The 22,852-nt window shown below is 36.2% G+C and overlaps 1 protein-coding gene across 1 annotated transcript in view; it reads left to right on the plus strand.

The window, feature by feature from the left end:
• CUL3 (cullin 3) overlaps positions 1–22,852 on the plus strand; it is a 102,253-nt gene that overhangs the window by 20,850 nt on the left and 58,551 nt on the right. The window contains 1 exon segment of the mRNA XM_043993344.1: positions 10,452–10,649. Coding sequence (XP_043849279.1) covers positions 10,452–10,649 — 198 coding nt within the window.

Raw genomic sequence — 22,852 nt, forward strand, 5'->3', positions numbered from 1 at the left:
TAGCAGGTGTTGTTGAAATAAGGTATAGAAATGAAGATTGCTGCAGTTGAGTAATGGGTGCTCATATTGGTAGAAGGGATACCAGTGAAGATTGAAGTCCCTGAGAATGATGACAAAGGATGGATTCAAGAGGAAAAGGATGAAATATAGATAATAGTTATTAAGGAAACTAGGGGTGTAACTTGGAGATCTGTAGACGATTGTGACTAGGTAATATATATGGACTAAAGAAAAAAGATTACTGAAGTATGGGGGTGCAAAAAGCGTCTGGAAGCTGAAATTCGGAATAAGAATTATTGTTACCTGTGACTATAGGGCAGTAGACAGAGTGACCTCCAGTGGTTTGTGAGCAATGTGGTTTTCCCAGGGGAAAACTAGACTTAGAATAAAGACAAAATAAATTGAAATGGGTTTGGAGAATAGAATTAATGGAATTAGAGTTCTGGAAGAGTTAGAGGCCATTCCCCAAAAGATAAAGTAGTTAAAGAATTTTAACAAGCAGTATTCAAAAGAAGAAATACAAGCTATTCTAAATCACTCATTTAGTGAGATGTTCTAAATCATTCATAACAGACATGCAAATTAAAGCTCTGAAATTTAATCTCCTGGTTACCAGATTGGCAGAAGTGACAAAAATGATAAATGTTAGGGGGCTTAGGACAGCTACAATAATACATTATTGGTCTTGGTCCAGATATTCTGGAAGACAGTTTGGAGTTATGTTAGACTAGTAACTAAACTGCATACTCTTTTACCCATCATTATCACTACAAGGCATATACCCCAAGGACATCATAGACAGGGGAAGAGTTTGAAATATACAACATTTATAACAACACATTTTATAGTAGTAAAACTAGAAGTAAAATGAATACCCTTGTTTGGAGAAAGGACTTGAATACATTGTGAATATAAGGGAATATTATGGCAAGATTGAAAATGGTGGAAGTGAAGAATTACAAAGAAATTTGAGACTTATGTGAACTGCTTGAAGAATGAAGTATGCAGAAACAGCATTTTACATGATGTCCATAGTAATGTAAAGAACTTTAAAATACAGTTCTTTTTAATTCAATGACTAGTCTTCAGAGGGTGAAGCAAAGCCCCCTTTTTTCTTTTTATAGGTGGCACACTGCAAGCAGGAAATGAGGCATACATTGGCCGATAGTGCTTATGTGTTTGTTTTTATTTTGTTTTGTTCCTTAACTGTATTACCTTGTCTCCAAGAAGGATATGGTTAGAGTTCCTATGGATCATTGAGGTGTGTGGTTTTGTTTTGTTTTTTAATAAAAAACTGGGGGCAGCTAGGTGGCACAGTGGATAGAGAACTGGCCCTGGATTCAGGAGGACCTGAGTTCAAATCCAGCCTCAGACACTTGACACTAGCTGTGTGACCCTGGGCAAGTCACTTAACCCCCAATTGCCTCACCAAAAAAAAACCCCCAAAACCCTTTCAGCATCATTGAAACTTTTTTTTTTTTTAAGATAGGGCATGCATCTTGCATCTAAGGCAAAGAAACAGGGAATTGGGAAGCCAAATTTATGGGAGATAAAGTAATATAACATATTGACAGTAGGAAGAGAGGAAGAGAATAAGAAGCCTGGGTCAGTGGAAGAAGCAGTGGCCTTTGAGGAAAAGCTGGAATTGAATCTCATCTTTGATACAGAATAGCTTTGTGATCTTGGGTGTGTTACTTAATTTCTTAGTCTCAATTTTAATCTCCAGAATTGTTCTACATATTTCATATGATTGTTTTATGGGAAGTATTTTGTAAAACTTGAAACACTATATAAATGTAAATCTTTATTGTTATTAGAAACTTATAAAATTGACTGGCTCTGAAATTCTAAATAGAATGTGGAATGCTGGTTTTTCAGAGTTCAGTCAATGCATGGTCTTAACCTCTGATGTCCTTTGAAATTCTGATAAAGTAACCACTAAAATAAGACAACTGTAAAACATCTAATGATTGAGTCATATGCAAATGTTATCACTTGTCATTCATTTGTTATTAGATTTTTGAACAGTAAAAATAGGTATATTTTAATTTTTTGACCATAAAATTGTCTAATTTCAAAAGTCATTATAATTTTCCAAAATTGGATTTCCACCACCCCTCCCCCCCCAAAAAAGAATTATCTGCTGAAAGGAAACTGAAAAGACATCTAACTGAAACTCATACTTGAACAAAGATACCCTTTATACCATAACCAACAGTTTTATTATCCAGCCTTTGCTCGACAACTTCCCATTCGGGGAACTTACTATTTTTCTAAAGCAGGCATCCCAATTTAGATAGCTCTAATTTCTTAAGATTGTAACGATTGGAATGACGCCACGTGCTGGAGACTTAGTGTAGAAGAGTTCCACCCATGAAGCAAAGGTCTTTGAGGGCAAGACCAGGAGTCTTTTCTTTGGCGTCACTGACGCGGGCTAGTGGAAGGAGGAAGGAAGACACTGGTGCTCAGTGTCGTTCTCTTTCCTTTGGACTCTGGTGGAGAGTGGAGCTAGAAATGTGCTCTCCCTTTAATAGATAGGAATCTAGGCCTTTCTCTCTCTTTACCAAATTCTTATTCTCCTTAATAAATGCTTAAAAGTCTAACTCTTGCTAAAGCTTATAATTTATTGGCGACCACTCATTAGATATTTTAGACAGTTTAGCTAGAATTTTAGCCCTTAACAATATTTTCCTTAAATCAAGTCTAAATTTGACCCTTTGAAACTTCTGTCTACCTCTCCCTCCTTATTCTACCTTCTGTGGCTCCTCTAAAAAGTTTAATTTGCCTTTCAATTTATAGCCCTTCAAATATTTGAAGATAAGTACCATATTCTTTCAAGTCTTTTTTTTCAAACATCCTTTAACTGATCTTCATATGGCATAAAGTAAGAATCATTCACCTTTCTATTTGCTCTACTGAATCCCCTCTCTAGCTTAAAGTAAAACAACAACAACAGTAGAATACAGTACTGGAGCTGCGGCCTGACCAGGGAAGATTACAGCAGAACTCTAACTCTCTAAGTTTGGACATCATACCCTTTAATGAAACCTAAGAATTGCATTAATTAGCTCTCTTGGTTACCATTTCACATCTTTTACTTATATTGAGCTTGCATTTCACTAGAACTCCCAGGCTAGGTGGTTTTTGTTTTTTTGTTTTGGTTTGGTTTTTGGATGGACTATTATCTAATCATGCCTCTCATTGTCTACATGTGAAGTAGGTTTTTTTTGAGACTAAATATGGCACTTATTAAATTTTTCTCTATCAATTTTTGTCCTATTCAGCTCTTCTCTGTATGTTCTTTACCTGTGGAGACATAGTTTTACTTTTTGAATCCTATCATCTGGTATGTTAGATATCCCTGCTGTACCATTCAGAAAAGCATGTCATCTATACCTCTTTCAGAGTCATTGATAAGGTTAAACAGCATAGGGCCAAGCATCAGTCCTTGTGACATTTCACCTCTTCATTCTAGCAGTGAATCATTTTACTCTTTGGGTTTTGCCATTCTACCAGTTCTGAATCTCCCTTATAACTTTCTTGCTTACATCATTCTACCTTTTCAACTAGAATATCTTGAGAAACTTTCAGAAGCCTTTCTATAATCTAGGTGAACAATATCAGTATCGTTCCTCTGATATACCAGTCTGGAAATTCTATGAAAAAATGTAAATGAATCTTCCATCTTGACAAAAGGAAGATGTTTCCTGGGACCTAGATTGGTCAGAATAATTAACTGGAATTAGATTACTTCTGGGGGTTGTTTTTAATTACATTAACCTAATCACCAGTGTTCTCTTGGTTCTCCTAATCTTGCTGATAGTATTTTCTATGTCTTCTCATAATTCTCTGAATTCCTCATCTGTCTTTGCTTATAATACAATAATATTTCAAACATTTATCAAATATGCTATTATTTGTTCATTCATTGCTACAATAAAAAATGCTGCCACAAGTATTTTGGTTCTGTCATCTTTTGCAGATCACTTACTTTTTGCTCAGCAATTAGATGCATGACCAGTTCTTCTAATACCAGAGATATAGTTCATCTGGGCTAGGGAACTTGAACTTAAAGGTATATAGGTGGTCTAACCATCTCATTAATTATATATCGATTCTCTGTTTGCTGTATTTTTTTTCTGTTTTTACCAACCCAAACATGGCAGAGAAAACAGAAACAAAATAGGAATTGAGCAAGACTGCCTTCTCTCTGTTGTCAGAGAACAGTCCAAGCCGTCTTTTTTCCCTATAATATAGCTACTTAATATCCCCCCCCCCTTCTGTTGCCCATTGCTTTTCTTACCAGCCTCAGCTCATTATGATATTCCAATAAGCTGCTTGAAGTCAGGGACTTTTTATTTTATTTTTTTTCCTCAACACTCTAGTATAGTTCCTGATATAGAGTAGTAGATACTTAAAATGCTTCTTGATTAACTTAGCACTTCTTATTCTATTCTCATTATACCCTGCCATATTTTTAATTGATTACCTGTACCTGCTTATTTATTTTGTAATATCTTTTTTGGGGGTGGGTGGGCAATGAGGGTTAAGTGACTTGCCCAGGGTCACACAGCTAGTAAGTGTCATGTGTCTGAGGTTGGATTTGAACTCAGGTCCTCCTGAATCCATGGCCGGTGCTTTATCCACTGTGCCACCTAGCTGCCTGTAATATCTTTTTAAGATCTAAGTTCATTGACAAGTTCTCTATGCATCTACATTGGTCTCTTTAGACAATTTCTCCTTTATCTCAATCAGAATTTTTTCCCTTTGTTTCCTTAGAATTTTCTTGAGCTTCCTTTTCTTCTTGGGTTTAATTTAACTTAACCGTAGAAATATAGTCTAATCTTCTGAACTCTGTGAAACCTGTTGTTCTTGGATCTAGAATGTGTCCCAATTTTTTTCCTGCTTTTTCTCTTTAAACTTATTTTGAAGACTGAAGAATCACTTCTCTCAAAGTTGGTGTGTCATTTCCCAGCAACCAGAGTCTTACCAACATAGGTTTCTCCTGATTCCTGTCTGTCCTGCATCCAGCTGTCAAAATTATCTTCCTAAAGTAAAGGTATGGCCATGCCACTCTTCTTCCCTCCTCCCCCTCAATAGACTCCAGTGGTTCCTTGTCACCTCCAGGATCAAAATCCTGTTTGGTTTTCAAAGCCTCTCACAACTTGTTTCTCTTCTCCCCCCCACCCCACCCCCACCCCTTTTCTTGTCTTCTAACACTGCCCCCTTCTCATTTCCACCTCCTGGATTTCTTCAGATCCCAGCTACAAGAAGCCTTTCCTGATTGCTCTTTTTTGAATCTCACACTCTTAATTCTAGTGCCTTCTCTCTGTTGATTATCTCCAAGTTTTCTCTGTATATGACCTGTTTGTATGTAATGTTGTCTCCCCCATTAGACTAAGCTCCTTGAGAGCAAGTACTAACTGTTGCCTTAATTAGTGTCCCTGGTGCTTAGCACATTGTCTGTCACATAGTAGGTCTTAATAAAATGTGTGTTGACTGACTAGGTCCTATAGACAATAGAAACCACTGCATTAATTGAGTTAAGAAAGTAACAATTATTTTTGCATTTAAGGAAAATTACACAGGTAGCATATATGAACTGGAACTGGAGACAGAGGTAGAAACTGGAGATAGAAGAGACTTTAGTCAGGCATACCAATTAATAGGCTTTTGCATTAATTTAGATAAGAAAGCATGAAAAGTATGAGAGAGGGTTTGATGAAAGAAATGTTATCCAGGTAGGGGGCGGCTAGATAGCACAATGGATAAAGCACCGGCCCTGGATTCAGGAGTGCCTGAGTTCAAATCCGGCCTCAGACACTTGACACTTACTAGCTGTGTGACCCTGGGCAAGTCACTTAACCCCCATTGCCCCGCCAAAAAAAGAAAGAAAGAAAGAAATGTTATGAATGTTATGCAGGTAAAAATGGCAAGACAGGATCTGACTGTATATGCCGTTTGAAGAAATGAGGAAAAAGATGCTGAAGTCACAAACCTAGGAGACTGAAAGAATGGTGCCTTTCACCAAAATAAGGAAGTTTGGAATAGTGAGGGATGTGTTTGGCAGAAAAGATTTCTGTATTAGACATTTTGAATTTCTAAGAGGCAGTTATTTCTGAAGGTGACAGATAAGTATTTGAGCCACCTTCAAATATGTGATAATTAAATCCATCGGAACTTCTGAGGTCCCAGAGAGTATATAGAGAGAAGAGGACCAAAGGCAGAGTCATAGGAAGCATCTCTAGGTAGGTGGTATAATTTGGATGATTAACCAGCAAAGGAGATTTAGGAGTTGTCAGATGGTCAGGAAGGAGGAGAACCCGGAGAGACTAGTGTCAGAAAAGCAGAAAGGAGAGAAAATCAAGTTTGTTGATGTTGTTAAATGAATGGAAAGTCAGTTAGGATGAGAACTGAGAGAAGGCTATCAGATCTGGTAATGAAGAGAGCATTGCTAACTTTGAAGAGAGCAGTTTCAGTTGACTGATTGGGTTTAGAATCCAGATTGCAAAGATCCCCAAAGATTTCCTTGTTTCTCAACCTTTTGTAGTGTCCTACAGCTGTGGGACCCTTACTCCCAGAAAGAAGTAGGGGAAGTATCTTATCATTCCCCTTTTGTGGGACAAAGGTTATCATTTGTAGTTTTGCTACATTTTAGTTTTATTTTATTTTGTGGTGGTTCTTTTCATTTACTTTGTGTACATATCACTTTCCAGGCTTTGTCTGCTTCCTTCCTTTGCTCCCTTTCATTCAAGGCTTTCCACAGTTATTTGTATTCATCATGCTCATTGTTTCTTATAGCTCAGTAATATTCATTGCATTCATGTACTATAATTTCTCTAGCCAGCCCCTAATGGATGGACTTCTACTTTATTTGCAATTCATAGTTACCCACCAAAAAAATACCACTATAAATATTTTGGCTATGTGGACTTTTAGGGGGAAGGATTGCCAGTTACCTCCTTATTCCTGGTAGTGTTCAGAGGTTGTGGCCTTTTCAATCACTTTATTTGCATAATTCTATATTGCTAGTTACTTACATTGTAAATCATAAGGTGTAGTGCCTATATATTGAGGTTATAAAAGAGCAAGCAATATGTGTAAAGGCTCAGTTAAAATTCTAACTGATTTTCTGAATAATACTGATATTTGAGGTGTTTTTAGATAGTAAAAATTACATTTTGGGCGATAACTATTGGAAAGCAATAGATAAATAAATGTCCATCTATTGGGATATGATTAAAAGAATTTGTGATACATAAAAATTGAAGAGACAAGTTTTGACTTGCCATAGTATATATAATGACTATGAAAATATTAAAAGGCAGCTGATCTCAGATTAAAGGCAATTGACAACTATTGGTTCCAGAGATTAGAAATTGAAGTTCTGTCAAATGTGGTGAGTGTATAAGTTGGTTTTGCTCATCTTTTTTCTTTGAGCCAAGAGAGAGTACTGTTGAAGGGAGAGTTGCTATCAGAAAATAACTGTAATGTAAAAAGTACAAGGCATCAATAAAACTTTTTTGGGGGGGGCAGGACAATGGGGGTTAAGTGACTTGCCCAGGCTCACAAAGCTAGTGTCAAGTGTCTGAGGCTGGATTTGAACTAGGGTCCTCCTGAATCCAGGGCCAATGCTTTATCCACTGCGCCACCTGGCTGAAAGCAGAATTCATAATAATATAAGGGAGGCAGCTAGGTGGCGCAGTGGATAAAGTGCTAGCCCTGGATTCAGGAGGACCTGAGTTCAAATTCGATCTCAGACACTTGACACTAGCTGTGTGACCCTGGCCAAGTCACAACCCTCATTGACCTACAAAACAAAACAAAACAAAAATAAATAAATAAATAATAATATAAGGATAAATTTGTTGAGACTTCTTTACAGAACAGCTAAACTATCCTTGGAGGGCTTTTTTTTTTTTTTTGAGGGTCAGACATAGTGATATTCAGGAATTAGTAGTTTGAAATCCTAGAGATAAGTCCTTGAGAGCAAGTGATGTTCTTCAGAGCTGTATCTCAGAAAAGATAAAGTGTGTGAGTGTGTGTGTGTTTGTGTCTACATACATATATGTGTAATATTTGAGAATCATCTCCAGAGGTGATAATTGAAACCATGTGAGTAGGTGATATCACTGTAGAGAGAGAGCCAAGAACTGCCTTTGGGAGACACCCCATGATTAAGGAAGATGAAGTATCAGCAAAGGATGTCTCTTAGACCTTGTAGATGCTTCTTTGTGTGAGTTCTTTTCAGATTCACTTGATTACAATATTTATGGTTGAGATAAGGTTTAAATTTAGATTTGTGGGAGCAATTAGGTAGTGCAGTGGATAGAGCACTGGCTCTGAAGTCAGAAGGACCTGAGTTCAAATTCAGCCTCAGACACTAGCTGTATGACCTTTGGCAAGTTACTTAACCCCTATTGCCTCCCCTCCTCCCCCAAATAATATTAGATTTGTTATAGATATAAAGTTCTTTTGCTAAAGTACCTTCTTGAATAGCACTCAGGACGCTATGAAAGATTACTAAGTCTATATTGGCCATACTAAAATGATTTGACCAGATGATATTCTATTGTCGTTTGCAGTATTAGACTTCGATTTCTTTAAAATTAAGAAGGAAAGGCATGTTATCTAGGTAAGAGAAGATTAAGAACCAAGGAATAGGGGCAGCTAGATGGTACAGTGGATAAAGCACTGGCCCTGGAGTCAGGAGTACCTGAGTTCAATCCGGCCTCAGACACTTAACACTAGCTGTGTGACCCTGGGCAAGTCACTTAACCCCAATTGCCTCACTAAAAAACAACAACAAAAACCCAAAGAATAAAGAACAGACACTTTTATAATACCTCTAGCAAGTTTATTTAAATTTAATTCTCTAAAAATGCAAAAGGAAAAGGAAAACTTTATAAAATTTCATAATTCATTTAAATTGAGAATCAGAATTTGAAATAGTTACATTACCCATGCCTGTTGGTTTCACTTTTGCAACATCTCTCAAATAAGCCCCTTTCTCTCTCTCCTTCTGACACTGCCATCCCTCTAGTGCAGGCCCTCATCACCTCACACCCTAATTATTGCAAAAGCCTGGGTGGGGGGCAGTCTTTCTGCCTCAAGCCTCCCCTACTCCAATCCATCCTCCATTCATCCACTAAAGTGCACATCTGATTACACTTTCCCCCACCCCTCCCCAATAAACCAGTAGCTCCTTCTTGCCTTCAGATCAAATACAGAATGTTATTTTAGAAAGCACTTAATAAATAAATGATTATTGATTGATAAATTGACATTCACAGCCTTTTATAACTTAATAATAGCTAATCATTAGGGGCAGCTAGGTGGTGCAGTGGATAGAGAACCAGCCCTGGATTCAGGAGGACCTGAGTTCAAATCCGGCCTCAGACACATGACACTTACTAGCTGTGTGATCCTGGGCAAGTCACTTAACCCTTATTGTCCTGCAAAAAATAATAATAATAATAATAATATTAGCTAATCATTTATAGTGCCAAGCACTGTGCTAAGTGCTTTACAATTATTTGATCCTTACACCACCTGTGGGAGATATATGCAATTATTATCTCCTCTTTACAGATGAGGAAACTGAGCTAAACAGGGATTAAGTGCCTTATCCAAGGTCACACAGCTAGTATCAGAGGCAAGATATGAACTCAGTTCTTCCTGAATTCAGACCAGGTTCTCTACCCACTAGGCCACCTAGCTGCCATAAACTAGCTTCCTCCTATTTTCCAGTCTTCTTTACATCTTACTCCCAGCCACAGACTTCACTCCTCCAACTCTGGCTTCTTAACTGTTCCACAAACCAGATACTCCATCTACTGGCTCCAGGCATTGTCTCTGGCTATCTCCCTTACCTAGAACATTTTCCTTCCTCCATTCCTACTACTGATTTCCCTGGCTTCCTTTAAGTCCCAGATAAAATCCCACCTTCTATGTGAATCCTCCAGCTCTTCTGAATTCCAGTGCCTTCCCTCTGTTATTTCATATTTACCCTGTATAGGGGTGTGTGTGTGTGTGTGTGTGTGTGTGTGTGGTCTGCCTGATGTCCTTGTCTCATTTCCTTCTACCCCCCAGTTAGGTTGTAAGCTCCTTGAGGGCAGGTTTGAAGCCCATCAATTGACAGTTTATGTGGGTGTGGCCAGCATGCTAAAGCTGCTTGGAGCCACAGGTGACAGTGGGTAAATTAGATGGCTATCAGAGGTGGGTGAGCAAACCTGAAAAGTGCTCATCAAGCCACACACCAGAGGTGCTAATACTCCCTGAAGACCCTATCACCCCCTGGCACATACTAGGTGCTTAATAAGTGTTTATTGGTTGATTCTTAACTAGTCATTTTTTATCTACTTCTATAAGAAATTATTTCACAATACTGTGACTACAGTTCAGATGAAGCTAATTCCTTTTCTCTTTCTTTTCTCTTTTGAATATTACAGATGACCATGGATGAGAAATATGTAAACAGCATTTGGGATCTTCTGAAAAATGCAATCCAAGAGATCCAGCGTAAGAATAACAGTGGTCTTAGTTTTGAGGAGCTGTATAGAAATGCATATACTATGGTTTTGCATAAACATGGAGAAAAGCTCTACACTGGACTAAGGGAAGTTGTTACTGAACACCTCATAAATAAGGTATCTATAACTTTTTTAAAGACTTGATTTTAGTACTGCTTAAGAGACGTTTATAATCCTGTGTTTCCCCCCTTTAGGAAGATGTTTTCAAAGTATACTGACATTCTATGGAAAGTTTTTCTTTATTGTAAAACCTCATTAATTCAGTACTTATTTATTTGGAATTAGCAATCTTTTTGATGGGAGTTATGACTGCTATTATCATTAGCTGTGAAGAAGGGGTTTGCTAGGCAATTTAATAGTGTAGATAGGACTGAAAGGGGATTATGCCTCTTAGAGAATAAAGTTTTCAAGTACCTTAAAAGTGATTATTTACTAAACAAACAAAGGCAGCCCCTTTTGGCTGGCACCTTTATCTTAGGGCACTAAGAGGTTAAATGGCTTGCCTTGCCCAAGGGCTTCCTGGTTTTGAGGCTAGTTCTTTAAAAGCTATGCTGTATGGCACAGTGGATAAAGTACCTGCCCTGGATTCAGGAGGACCTGAGTTCAAATGTGACCTCAAACACTTGACACTTACTAGCTGTGTGACCCTAGGCAAGTCACTTAACCCTCATTGCCTCATCAAAAAAAAAAAAAAAAGCTATGCTGTGGTTTGGTTAATTTGATTTAAAAAAAGAAAAAAGAAAACCAAATTACCAGTATCAAAAATGAAAGGGGTGATTTTACCACCAATGAAGTAGAAATTAAAATAATAATTAGGAACTATTTTGCCCAACTGTATGCCAATAAATTTGACAATCTAAATGAAACGGATAAATATTTACAAAAATACAAATTGCCCAGGTTAACTGAAGAGGAAATAAAATCCTTAAATAAGCCCATATTAGAAGAAATTGAACAAGCCATTAATGAACTCCCTAAGAAAAAATCTCCAGGGCCAGGTGGGTTTACAAGTGAATTCTACCAAACATTTAAATAAAAATTAATCCCAATATTATACAAATTATTTGGGAAAATAGGTGAAGAAGGAGTTCTACCAGATTCCTTTTATGATATAAATATGGTGTTGATACCTAAACCAGGCAGAGCCAAGACAGAGAAAAAAAATTATAGACCAATTTCCCTAATGAATATCGATGCAAATATCTTAAATAAGATATTAGCAAGGAGATTACATCAAGTGATCATCAGGGTAATACACTATGACTAGGTGTGATTTATACCAGGAATGCAGGGCTGGTGCAACATTAGGAAAACTGTCAACATAATCAACCACATCAATAAGAAAACTAACCAAAATCATATGATTAACTCAATAGATGCAGAGAAAGCTTTTGACAAAATACAGCACCCATTCCTAATAAAAACACCAGAGAGCATAGGAATAGGTGGAGCTTTCCTTAAAATAGTAAGCAGTATCCACCTAAAACCATCAGCAAATATGTAATTGAGATAAGTTAGAGGCCTTCCCAGTAAGATCAGAGGTGAAACAGGGATGTCTATTATCACCTCTATTATTATTGTACTAGAAATGTTAGGTTTAGCAATAAGAGAAAAAAAAGGAATTAAAGGAATTAGAATAGGCAAGGAGGAAACAAAACTATCTCTCTTTGCAGATATGATGGTATACTTAGAGAATCCTAGACAATCAACTAAAAAATTACTTGAAACAATTAACAACTTTAGCAAAGCTGCAGGATATAAAATAAATCCACATAAATCATCAGCATTTCTATACATGACCAACAAAATCCAGCAGGAGATAGAAAGAGAAATTCCATTTAAAGTAATGGTAGACAATATAATATACTTGGGAGTCTACTTGCCAAGACAAACCTAGGAACTCTATGAACATAGTTACAAAACACTTTTCACATAAAACAAATCAGATCTAAATAATTGGAAAAATGTCAGTTGCTCATGGATAGGCCGAGCTAATATAAAAATGACAATTCTACCTAAATTAATTTACTTATTCAGTGCCACACCAATCAGACTACCTAAAAATTATTTTATAGAGCTAGGAAAAAGTAATAACAAAATTCATCTGGAAAAACAAAAAGTCAAGAATATCAAGGGAACTAATGAAAAAAAAAATGCACAGGAAGGTTGGCTAGCTGTACCAAATCTGAAGCTTTACTATAAAGCGGCAGTCATCAAAACTATTTGGTACTGGCTAAGAAATAGAGTGGAGGATCAATGAAATAGGCTAGGCACAGGAGACACAGTAGTAAATTACTTTAGTAATATACTGTTCGATAAATCCAAAGACTCCAGCTTCTAGGATAGGAACTCAGTATTTGACAAAAACTACTGGGAAAACTGAAAGATAGTATGGCACAAATTAGGCATAGACTAACATCTTACACTTTATATAAAATAAGGTCAAAATGGGTACATGATTTAGACATAAAAGGTGATACCCTAGGTAAATTAGGAGAGGAAGGAATGGTTTACCTCTCAGACTTACCAAAAGGAGAACGGTTTATGACTAAACTAGAGATAAGAGAATATTATGAAATGCAAAATGGATGATTTTGATTACATTAAATTAAAAAGATTTTGTACAAACAGAAGCAATGCATCCAAAATTAGAAGGGAGACAGAAAGCTGGGGAATAATTTGTATAGCCAGTATTTCTGATAAAGGCCTCATTTCTAAAATATGTTGGGAACTAAATCAAATTTATAAGAATCCAAGTCATTCCTCAATTGAGAAATGGTCAAAGGATGTGAACAGGCTGTTTTCTGATGAAGAAATCAAAGCTATCTATTGCCATATGAAAAAATGCTCTAAATCACTACTGATTAGAGAAATACAAATTAAAACAACTCTGAGGTACCACCTGACACCTATCAGATTGACTAATATGACAAAAAAGGAAAATAATAAATGTTGGAGGAGCTGTGGGAAAATTGGAACACTAATGCATTGTTGGTGGAGCTGTGAACTGATCCAACCATTCTGGAGAGCAATTTGGAACTATGCCCAAAGGGGTATAAAGCTGGGCATACCCTTTGACCCAGCAATACTACTATTAGGTCTTTTTCCCAAAGAGATCATAAAAAAGGGAAAAGGACCCACATGTACAAAAATATTTATAGCTGCTCTTTTTGTGGTGGCAAGGAATTGGAAATTGAGAAGATGCCCATCAATTGGGGAATGGCTGAACAAGTTGTGGTATATGAATGTAATGGAATACTATTGTGCTGTAAGAAATAATGAGAAGGCAGATTGCTGAGAAACCTGCAAGGACTTACATGAGGTGATGCTGACTAAGATGAGCAGAACCAGGAGAACATTGTACACAGTATCAACAACATTGTGTGTTGATCAACTGTGATAGACTTGACTCTTCTCAGCAGTGCAGTGGTCCAAGATAGTTCCAAAGGATTCATGATGGAAAATGCCCTCCAAATCCAGAAAAAAAAAGAATTATGGAATCTAGATGCAGATTGAACCATACTATTTCTATTTTTTTTGTTGTTGTTTTTCTTATTTGAAGTTTTACTTTTTGCTCTGATTCTTCTTTCATACCATGACTTATACAGAAATATATTTAATGTGATTGTACATACATATATATACATACATGCACAGACACATAATAAATAAAAGCTATGCTGTTGGATTAACAAAACAAAATGTGAGAGATAAAGAGAATGAATGAGAATGAGTTTATGTTATAATTGAGGGCCATGATATATGCTTCAGTAAACAAGTGTGGAGTAGTTTGAAGAAAAAAGAGAGCAATAGTAGCTAACTGGCTAAATGCCTTTAGGGAGGTCTTCCAAGAGAAGCTTTATGACATTCAAACTGAGTCTTTAAAAGGAGAGAAGGATTTATACTTGGCACACAAAGAAAGGGACATCAGTAGATAAAGTAGAAAACATCAGGGTCTTTTAAAAAAAAAGCATATCCCTAAACTGTAAGGTTATTGATTGTTTGGACAGCTTCTGACGACATGGTATCTTCTAGTATAAGAGACCCTATTCTGCACAGTAGATGTGATGTAGAAGTCACCAAGAAATAAAGGTAATATGCCGCAGAGAAGGGCAGTAGACTCTGGCTTAACTTTTGCATCCAGCATTTATTTAGCCTCTTTGTGTCTTAGGGTCTTCATTTATAAAATGGGTCTCATTTTTATTGCCAGCCTCATAGGAATCATTGTGATGAAGGTGCCTTATAAACTCTAACAGGTGGGGCAGCTAGGTGGAGCAGTGGATAGAGCACCGGCCCTGGAGTCGGGAGTACCTGGGTTCAAATCCGGCCTCAGACACTTAACACTTACTAGCTATGTGACCCTGGGCAAGTCACTTAACCCCAATTGCCTCACTAAAAAATAAAAATTAAAAAAAAAATAAACTCTAACAGGTTCTATGTATATTTATTATCATTAGGATAAGTGGCTTATCTTTATTTGATTTGGGGGGCTAAAGCAACATGATCTCTGAACCCAAATTCAGAAGAGGAGGCCACATGGAATTCTAACCTTTCCTTGGAAATAGAATGTCAGGCATTCCAGGTTACATGAAGATGTTGCAGTGCAGTCTCTATTGTTTTACAAAAAGGACTCAGTCCTCTGGAATGTAAAGGCTCTAGACACAGATAGGATTTGTAGGACTTGGGGAGCATGGAGGAGAGCATCCTTTGTGGACCTCCTTCGAGGACAGAAACCAAGGTTGCTTCCCTGATTAGTACCTGCTAGAGAATTTGCTGTTTTTTATTTTGGGGGCCTCAGCACAAGAGAGAGAGTTGGGCTAATGTCTCTAGTTATTTTCCTGTAATTGGATTTCAGGAAGAGGTCAGTAGCCTCTGGTCAGTAGCCCTCAATTCATTTATTCAGCTACAAGGTGTACAGCATTGTCAGGGATGCAGAGGATATCCCTGCTTCTAGAGCATACTGAAATAAGAATAGTAATAAAAACTAGCATTTATAGCCTGCTGCCCTGTGAAGCAGGTGCTATTATAATTTCCATTTTGCAGATGAGAAAACTGAGGCTGAGACGTTAAGTGACTTGATTAGGCTTACATAATGTCAGATTTGAATTCTGGTCTTTTGATTTCAAGTCTAGCCTTCTATCCACATTGCCACCTAAGCACATTTCAAAGTTAAGTAATAACTCCAAGCAGCTTAGGTACTAAATGGACAGCACAAATGATCATTGCTGTAGTAAATCCATAGAAGGAGAGAAATTTACAGGATGTATACCATGTCTGAAGGGGTTTTTCATTTCATTTCCCTGAGGCAGACAGGGTTAAGTGACTTGCCATGGGTCACACAGCTGGTAAGTGTCTGAGGCCAGATTTGAACCCAGTAAGAAGAATCTTCCCGACTCCAGGCCCAGCATTCTACCCACATATCACCTAGCTGCCCCTAGGCTTTAATAGATATTAATAATTATTGAACAGGTGAATATAATAACTGCTTTTGTAGTTGCATAAAAGCATTAGAATGTAAGCTTATTCTCTGTGCTTACTGAAAGCATCCTTGGCATAACTTCAGCAGCAAATAAGACAACAGGGATGATATTCACCATATCCTGTTCCCTTGTGATCCTTTTACTGGGTCTATATTTTGAAAGCTTTTTGTTCCCTATAGTGTGAAAAATAGAATGTTATAGCAACGTCTATTTTAATAGTTATTAAAACATTTGTGGATGAATGTTATGTTCCTATGATTGTGAATAGCAGTTCATTTGGTCTTTGATGGTCTGGTTTCACTATGGTTTAGTGGTTAAGTTTGCTGGGTTATTTTGAGATAGATAGATATGAAATTTGTTTTGTGTTACTCATTGAAAGATAATTAATTTCTGATACATAATTCTAGTAACCTCATCATATTCTGCTAGATACTTAGCACGTGGCAAATTTTCATGAGTGAAACTCTTGAAGCCAAGAACACTATGGTTTAAGTTTACCCCTCTGAAACATGCTAGCTGTGTTATCCTGGGCAGGTCACTTAACTGTAACCTCTCAGTACTTTAGCAATCCTGTGAGGCTGTAAGTTGCAGAGAAATGGCCAAAATATATTGGTAGTAGTAATTTATTCACTTTTGGGTTCCCTTATAATCAATGAAATCATAGCTTTAGTTCCTGTCTATATTATATATTGTTATAGACTGCAGTGATGTGTTGTGGAGTCTTTGTCATTTCTGTTCACTGCTGTTACGTTGGGGATAATGGGAGATAGATTTCAGAGATTGGGGTTAGGTTGTGGAAGATAGTAAATACTGGTATTAGGAGTTCAAAGACCCACATTACTAGTATTAAGACTCGCAATTAGAAACTGTTAGGAACACTAGAAAGCAGTCTGGCAGAAATTAGATATAAACCAACATCTTATGCTGTATGCTTAAAAAAAAGTTATCAAAGAAGAAAAGACCTTTCAGAACTGGATGGGGGAAGAATTCATGACTAAACAAAGGATAGAGAGAATCACAGAAGAGGAAACAGATAGTTTTGATTACATAAAATTAAAAAATAATAATTTTTTGCACAAGAGAAACCAATGCAGCTAAAATTAGAAGGGAAATGGGTAATTGGGGAAACAGTCTGTTCAGCAAGTTTTGGGGATAAAATTCTTATATCTAAAAAATATGTGAGGAACTTACTTAAATTTATAAGAATAACAGAAACATTTTCTAATAAGTTGTCAAATGATATGGTCAGGCAATTGTCAGGGAAGAAGCCAGGCTGTCATTGAGTATATGAAAAAATCATTAATAATTAAAGCATGAGGTACTAATTCATATGTTCAAATTGGCATTTATGTTAAGACAGAGGACTACAGGAAAACAATTACACTAAATATAACAAGTTAGAAAGCATTTTGAATTATGCTCAAAATGACAGTAAACTGCACATGCCTTTTGACTCACCGGTTCTACTTACTTACTACTTATATCGCATAGAGATCAAAGGAGAGAAAAGGGTCCATTGAGACAATAATTTATAGTACATATTTTTGTTGTAGCAAAGAACTGGAAACAAAGGAGATGCCTGTCAATTAGGGAATGGCTAAACAAATGATGGTATATGAATTTATTGGAATATTACTGTGCCATAAGAAATGATGAAAGGGATGGTTTTGGAGTAACCTGGGAAGACTTATTTGAACAGAATGAAATGAACAGAACCCAAACAGTTTGTACACTAACAACATTTCATTTATGTACTTGGTTTTGAATATTTTTCCCCAGTTACATGTAAAAACCATTTTAAATATTTGTTTTTCTAAATTTTGAGTTCCAAAATTACTCCCTCCTTCATCACCCCCACCCGCACTCCCACCTCTAGACAGTAAAGCAATTTGACATCGGTTATAGACGTACCAATAACTTGGAAAGATTATGAACTCTGATCATTTAGATGACTGTTGATGAAACAAGCTATCCACATCCTGACAGCATAATCCCATAACCCAAGAATAAAACAAACACTAACAGACACATCCAATGTGAAAATTTGTTTTGTTTGACAATTCATTTTTTTTTGTTTGGAATTTTATTTTCCAAATTACATATAAAAAAAATTTTTGCATCAATTTTTTAAAACTTTGTGTTCCAACTTCTCCTCTCCTCCCCCCCCCCAAGAAGACAATACATATTTGTTAAACAGTTTTTCTTTTTTTTTTTTTAAATGGAGGCCAGTGAGAGAGAGTAGGAAGGCCAGGGATAGGTAGCACATTCCTCCCCAAAACAGACAGATTGTAAAGAAAAGAAAGTCATTGAGGCATTTGTTTTTAAAAGGATAGAAAAGAACTGAAGTCCAGAAAGAATCAGAGATAAGCAGAGCAGCTTTGAAGGCTACGTGTTGAATTTTATATATTTAATAATAAAAAGTAAGCTACACATAATTAAAATTCCCAATTTCTTGTATAATCTTCTTTCTGTTGTACTATGGATGTGGAAATGTCTCCCTCTTATTTGATGTTGAAGGTCAGAATTTTTTTTTAAGGGGGCAGTTGTAGACCACTGGAGGTTTATTTTTTTTCTTTGACAAGAGATATTGGGGCAGCTAGGTGGTGCAGTGGATAAAGCACTGGCCCTGGATTCAGGAGGACCTGAGTTCAAATCTGGCCCCTGGGCAAGTCACTTAACCCTCATTGCCCACCAAACAAACCCAAAAGATAGAGATGGCAAAAAAATTGTATTTTAGAAATATACTACTGTTAGTTTAGTATACCATGAGTCTGAATTGGATAGAGATTGAAGGTTGAGAGACTGGATATGGAATTCTTAAAATCGTTTATTTTGATACTTAAAGGGGTTGTTTTTTTAAAGCTGAGGGGTCTTAGAGATAATCATCTAGTACAAAATCCTTTCCCCCACCTCCTACTGAAGAAATCATTGTGTTTTATATGGTGGTGGAATATTCAAATGAAACTGTTAAGTAAGTAATTGGAGGTTTGGGAATAGAATAATCAAAGCTAATTTCTCCAAAATTCTAAGTTTCATGTTTACCTGGCACCATCTAAATCTTTTAAAGATATCTCCAATATAGTATCCTTTTTTTTTTTTTTTAAATGATTCCAACACCTGTTTAGAGCCAATGAGTTATCCTGAATCCTAAAGCAAGTGAGTAGCCATGGTAATCTATTTGGGCCTTAGAAAAGAAAGGTTGCCTCTTGTTTTGGTTAAATATAGAAAATATTTCTGCATTTCTTAAAGCATCCTGAAAATTAAGAAGATTTTATTCTGGAACTTCTTTCCTGATGCAGTATTTAGCATTCAAAAATTGAAAAGTCATTGACCATCCTGAAAAAGAAAACCATCAAGTTCTGCTGTAAATTGATTTTTCAGATCTCTTGGAAAGGTAAAATAACCAAGCTGCTTTTGAGTCCATGACAAATAAGTTTACTTTTAAATTAATTTTTTTTCTTATAAATTTGACATCAACAAACGAAGAAAAAAAGCATCATCTATGGAACACTTAAATATACTTTTTAAAAAGTTTATTTTAAATTTTACTACTGTACTAAAGATGTTATATTTTTTTTAATTGTGAACAATAAAAATATACATATATAAATAGATGCTTGTTGTTGAGTTGTTTTGGTCATGTCTGATTCTTCATGACCCCATTTGGGATTTTCTTGACAAAGATACTGAAGTAGTTTGCCATTGCCGTCTCCAGCTCATTTTACAGATGAGAAAAATAGACAAAAGGAGTTAAGTGACTTGCCCAGGGTCACATAGCTAGTAAGTTTCTGAGGCCAGACTTGAACTTAAGAAGAGGAGTCTTCCTGATTCCAGCCTTGGTACTCTATCCACTGCTCCTCCTAGCTGCCCAAACATATGCATGCAGATATACAAACTTGGATTGGAATGATGCTTGGAATAAATAGAAAAATCACTAATGGGAATTTGATTCTGGGCTCATCTCCCAAATTATTATTTTTTTACTTTATCAGAACTCTTGATTTTATTTGAATGACTGAATATAATCTTTAGTCAGGATTCTGTGTAAACACATCAGCCATTCAGCAGCATTTATTAAGTTTTGACTATGTGCCAGGCAGAAAGATAGTCCTTGTTCTCAAAGAGCTCACAGTCTAATTGGGGGAATTCTAAATCAAGAACATGTCAGAGTTCCTAGGAGATCTTTGGAAGAAAGAAATCTTAGTACATAAATCCTTGAGTCTTAAGTGGCAATGATTATCGAATGCCTATATTCAAACTTTTTATTTTGCTGTGGGGAATAGCTAAAAGAATAGAAAAACATTAGGAAGCAGGCACATTTTTTTAAAAGCCTAACAACCATAAAGAACAATACATTTTCTTTCTTGCTAGCTGTCTCTTTGCAAGTGTCTATTTCTCTTTAAGATCACTTTTCCTAAGGCCTCTGCACTCTGTCCTCCTACTAGTAATATAAGTTTTGTTCAGAATGTTTGAGTGTTTTAGTTATCTTTTTAAAGTTCACGCACTTACTTTATCTTAATATACAGTGTGTCCCAAAAGCCTTTGTGCAGTTTTAATCTACTGAAGCTTAAAACTGCATTAGTGCAGTTAGTGCATTAGCCTCCAACTATACCAAATTGTTCTCCTAAATCGTATAGCTTAATTTTATTCTTAGATGATGTTTTTTCATAAGCTAATTTATATACTTCTGAATTTGTTTTCATACTTGTAATAATTGCTAGCAACTGGATAAAATAGAAGCCATTTACTTGATGTTTAAATATAATTATCTTTTGAAACCACAGATTCATAATACTATTCTTTATATCAAAAGTTACATCTAGAATCATTTTCTAAAGCAAATGACTTAATTTAGCTTTTATTTATTTATTTTTAGAAGTTAATTTTCAGGTTTATGTTTGCTTAAAATGTCTAATTGTGAGTGCTTTGTGTAGTTCAGTATTATGGTGGCTCAACAATTATATTAGAAAGATTTATAGTTTATGCTTTTGTTATGGATTTATAGGCAGTAAAACTATTCATATATCTCTAGATAGGTGCTTTTAATGGATGTGTAGGTAAATTATAGGAGACAAATAATTTTAAACCTTAATTACAAAATTCCATTTATTCTATGGAATTGAATTTGTGATTTAAATTCAGGTTTAATTTTTTAAATATTTTAAAAATATTTAAATTGCCTACTACATGCAGTGCACTCTTAAAAGCCGTGGAATCCAACTTCTCATTTTCCAGGTAAGGAATATACAGTGAAATAAGATGCAGTCCCTGTTCTTAAGGATCTTAGTGCATATATAAAGGAGATAAATGACTACACCATTAATCTGGGACTAGCAGTGGACTAACTTGAACAAACCTAAATTAATGACATATCAATTGTGTTGTTATGCTCATTGGACAAATATGAATTGAGCATATGAAATCTGCCAATTATTGGATAAAAATACATCGCTGTTGAAGGTTCTGCCATTTCAATTAATTACAAAGAGTATTCTTATAAGAATATACTTGTATAAAGAATATTTCTTATTTTTTATTGCTTTTGTTTATATGCCACCTTAATTTCTAAGTTATCCCCACCAAGTCAGCCATTCCCTTGTATCAAAGATCAAAAAAATAAAGTAGAAGAAAGCAGTACAGCAAAATAAGTCAGTTTGTCTGCGATAGAACATTCCACCTTCCTCACCGCCTTTAAAGGAAGGGAGAGGGTGGTACCCACTACAAATAATGTTCTCTAAAAGCACTTGGATGGAGTACTTGTAAATTTTCTTAAGAAAAGATGTGTTATCCTCATATATTACAGAATATTTATGGCAACACATTTTTTAATAGGTAGGAGTTGGAAGCAGAGTAGGCAGATAGCTATCAATTAAAGAATGACTAAACAAATTGTGGTACTTGGATGTATTATGTAGATGATGAATACAGAAAAGCATGGGAAAGGTATATATGAACTGAGGCAGAGTAAAGTAAACAAAGCCAAGAAAAAAGTATGCACAGTGATTGTGACAATGTAAATGGAAAGTATATATACACACCCAAAAACAAAAAAGATCAAGCAGGACTCAAATGGAAAGAAATGAGAAGACATCCCCAACCCAACTCCCCCCTCTCCCCCCCTTCTTGGAGGTGGGAAGTCCAGTGGTGTTGCACATATTTTTGGACTTTTTCAGTATATCAGTCAGTGGTACCCACTATTTCATCCTTCTCTAAAGAAAAAAAAGTACTATTTGTCATTTGAGATGACTTTTGGGGGAGGGGTATAGTTGGGATAAATATGACAATGGAAGAAACCCAAAATATCATTAAAAACTTTTTTTAAAGAGTTTTTTGGAAGTATTGTCAGTTACCAGTTTTAACCTATGTTCCTGTTCCATAGATAGTTAGTCAGCTTCCAGAAAAGAAAGCAGTTAGCACACCAACAGGATTTCATTAAAAATGGATCTTGTTAGGCAACTTAATTTGCTTTTTTGATAGGGTTACTATTACAAAATTGGTAAATGCAGCTCACCCTGATTTTAGCAAAAATGTTTGGTAAAGTCTTTCAGGCTATAACATGGAAAAGAAAGAATGATGTTGACTAGATTATAGTGCCTAACCTCCCATTCCCCTCCCCTATAACCCCCAGAAAGCATACCATGGCATAGAATGGAAGGAACTTAATAGGGGTAAGGGCCAGGGCCTCACTTCCATGTATCACCTCAGCAGAGCAGCAGGCTACTGTTGGTCTTGTCTGAACAAGACCAAGGACCGGGTTGGGGGTGGAGGGGTGGGCTTGATCCTGCCAGTGAATCCCCTAGATCCTGGTCCCTACCTCCTGACATTATAGGGTGGGATGTG

Source organism: Dromiciops gliroides, chromosome 3 (assembly GCF_019393635.1).
Source record: "Dromiciops gliroides isolate mDroGli1 chromosome 3, mDroGli1.pri, whole genome shotgun sequence".
Lineage (NCBI taxonomy): Eukaryota > Metazoa > Chordata > Mammalia > Microbiotheria > Microbiotheriidae > Dromiciops > Dromiciops gliroides.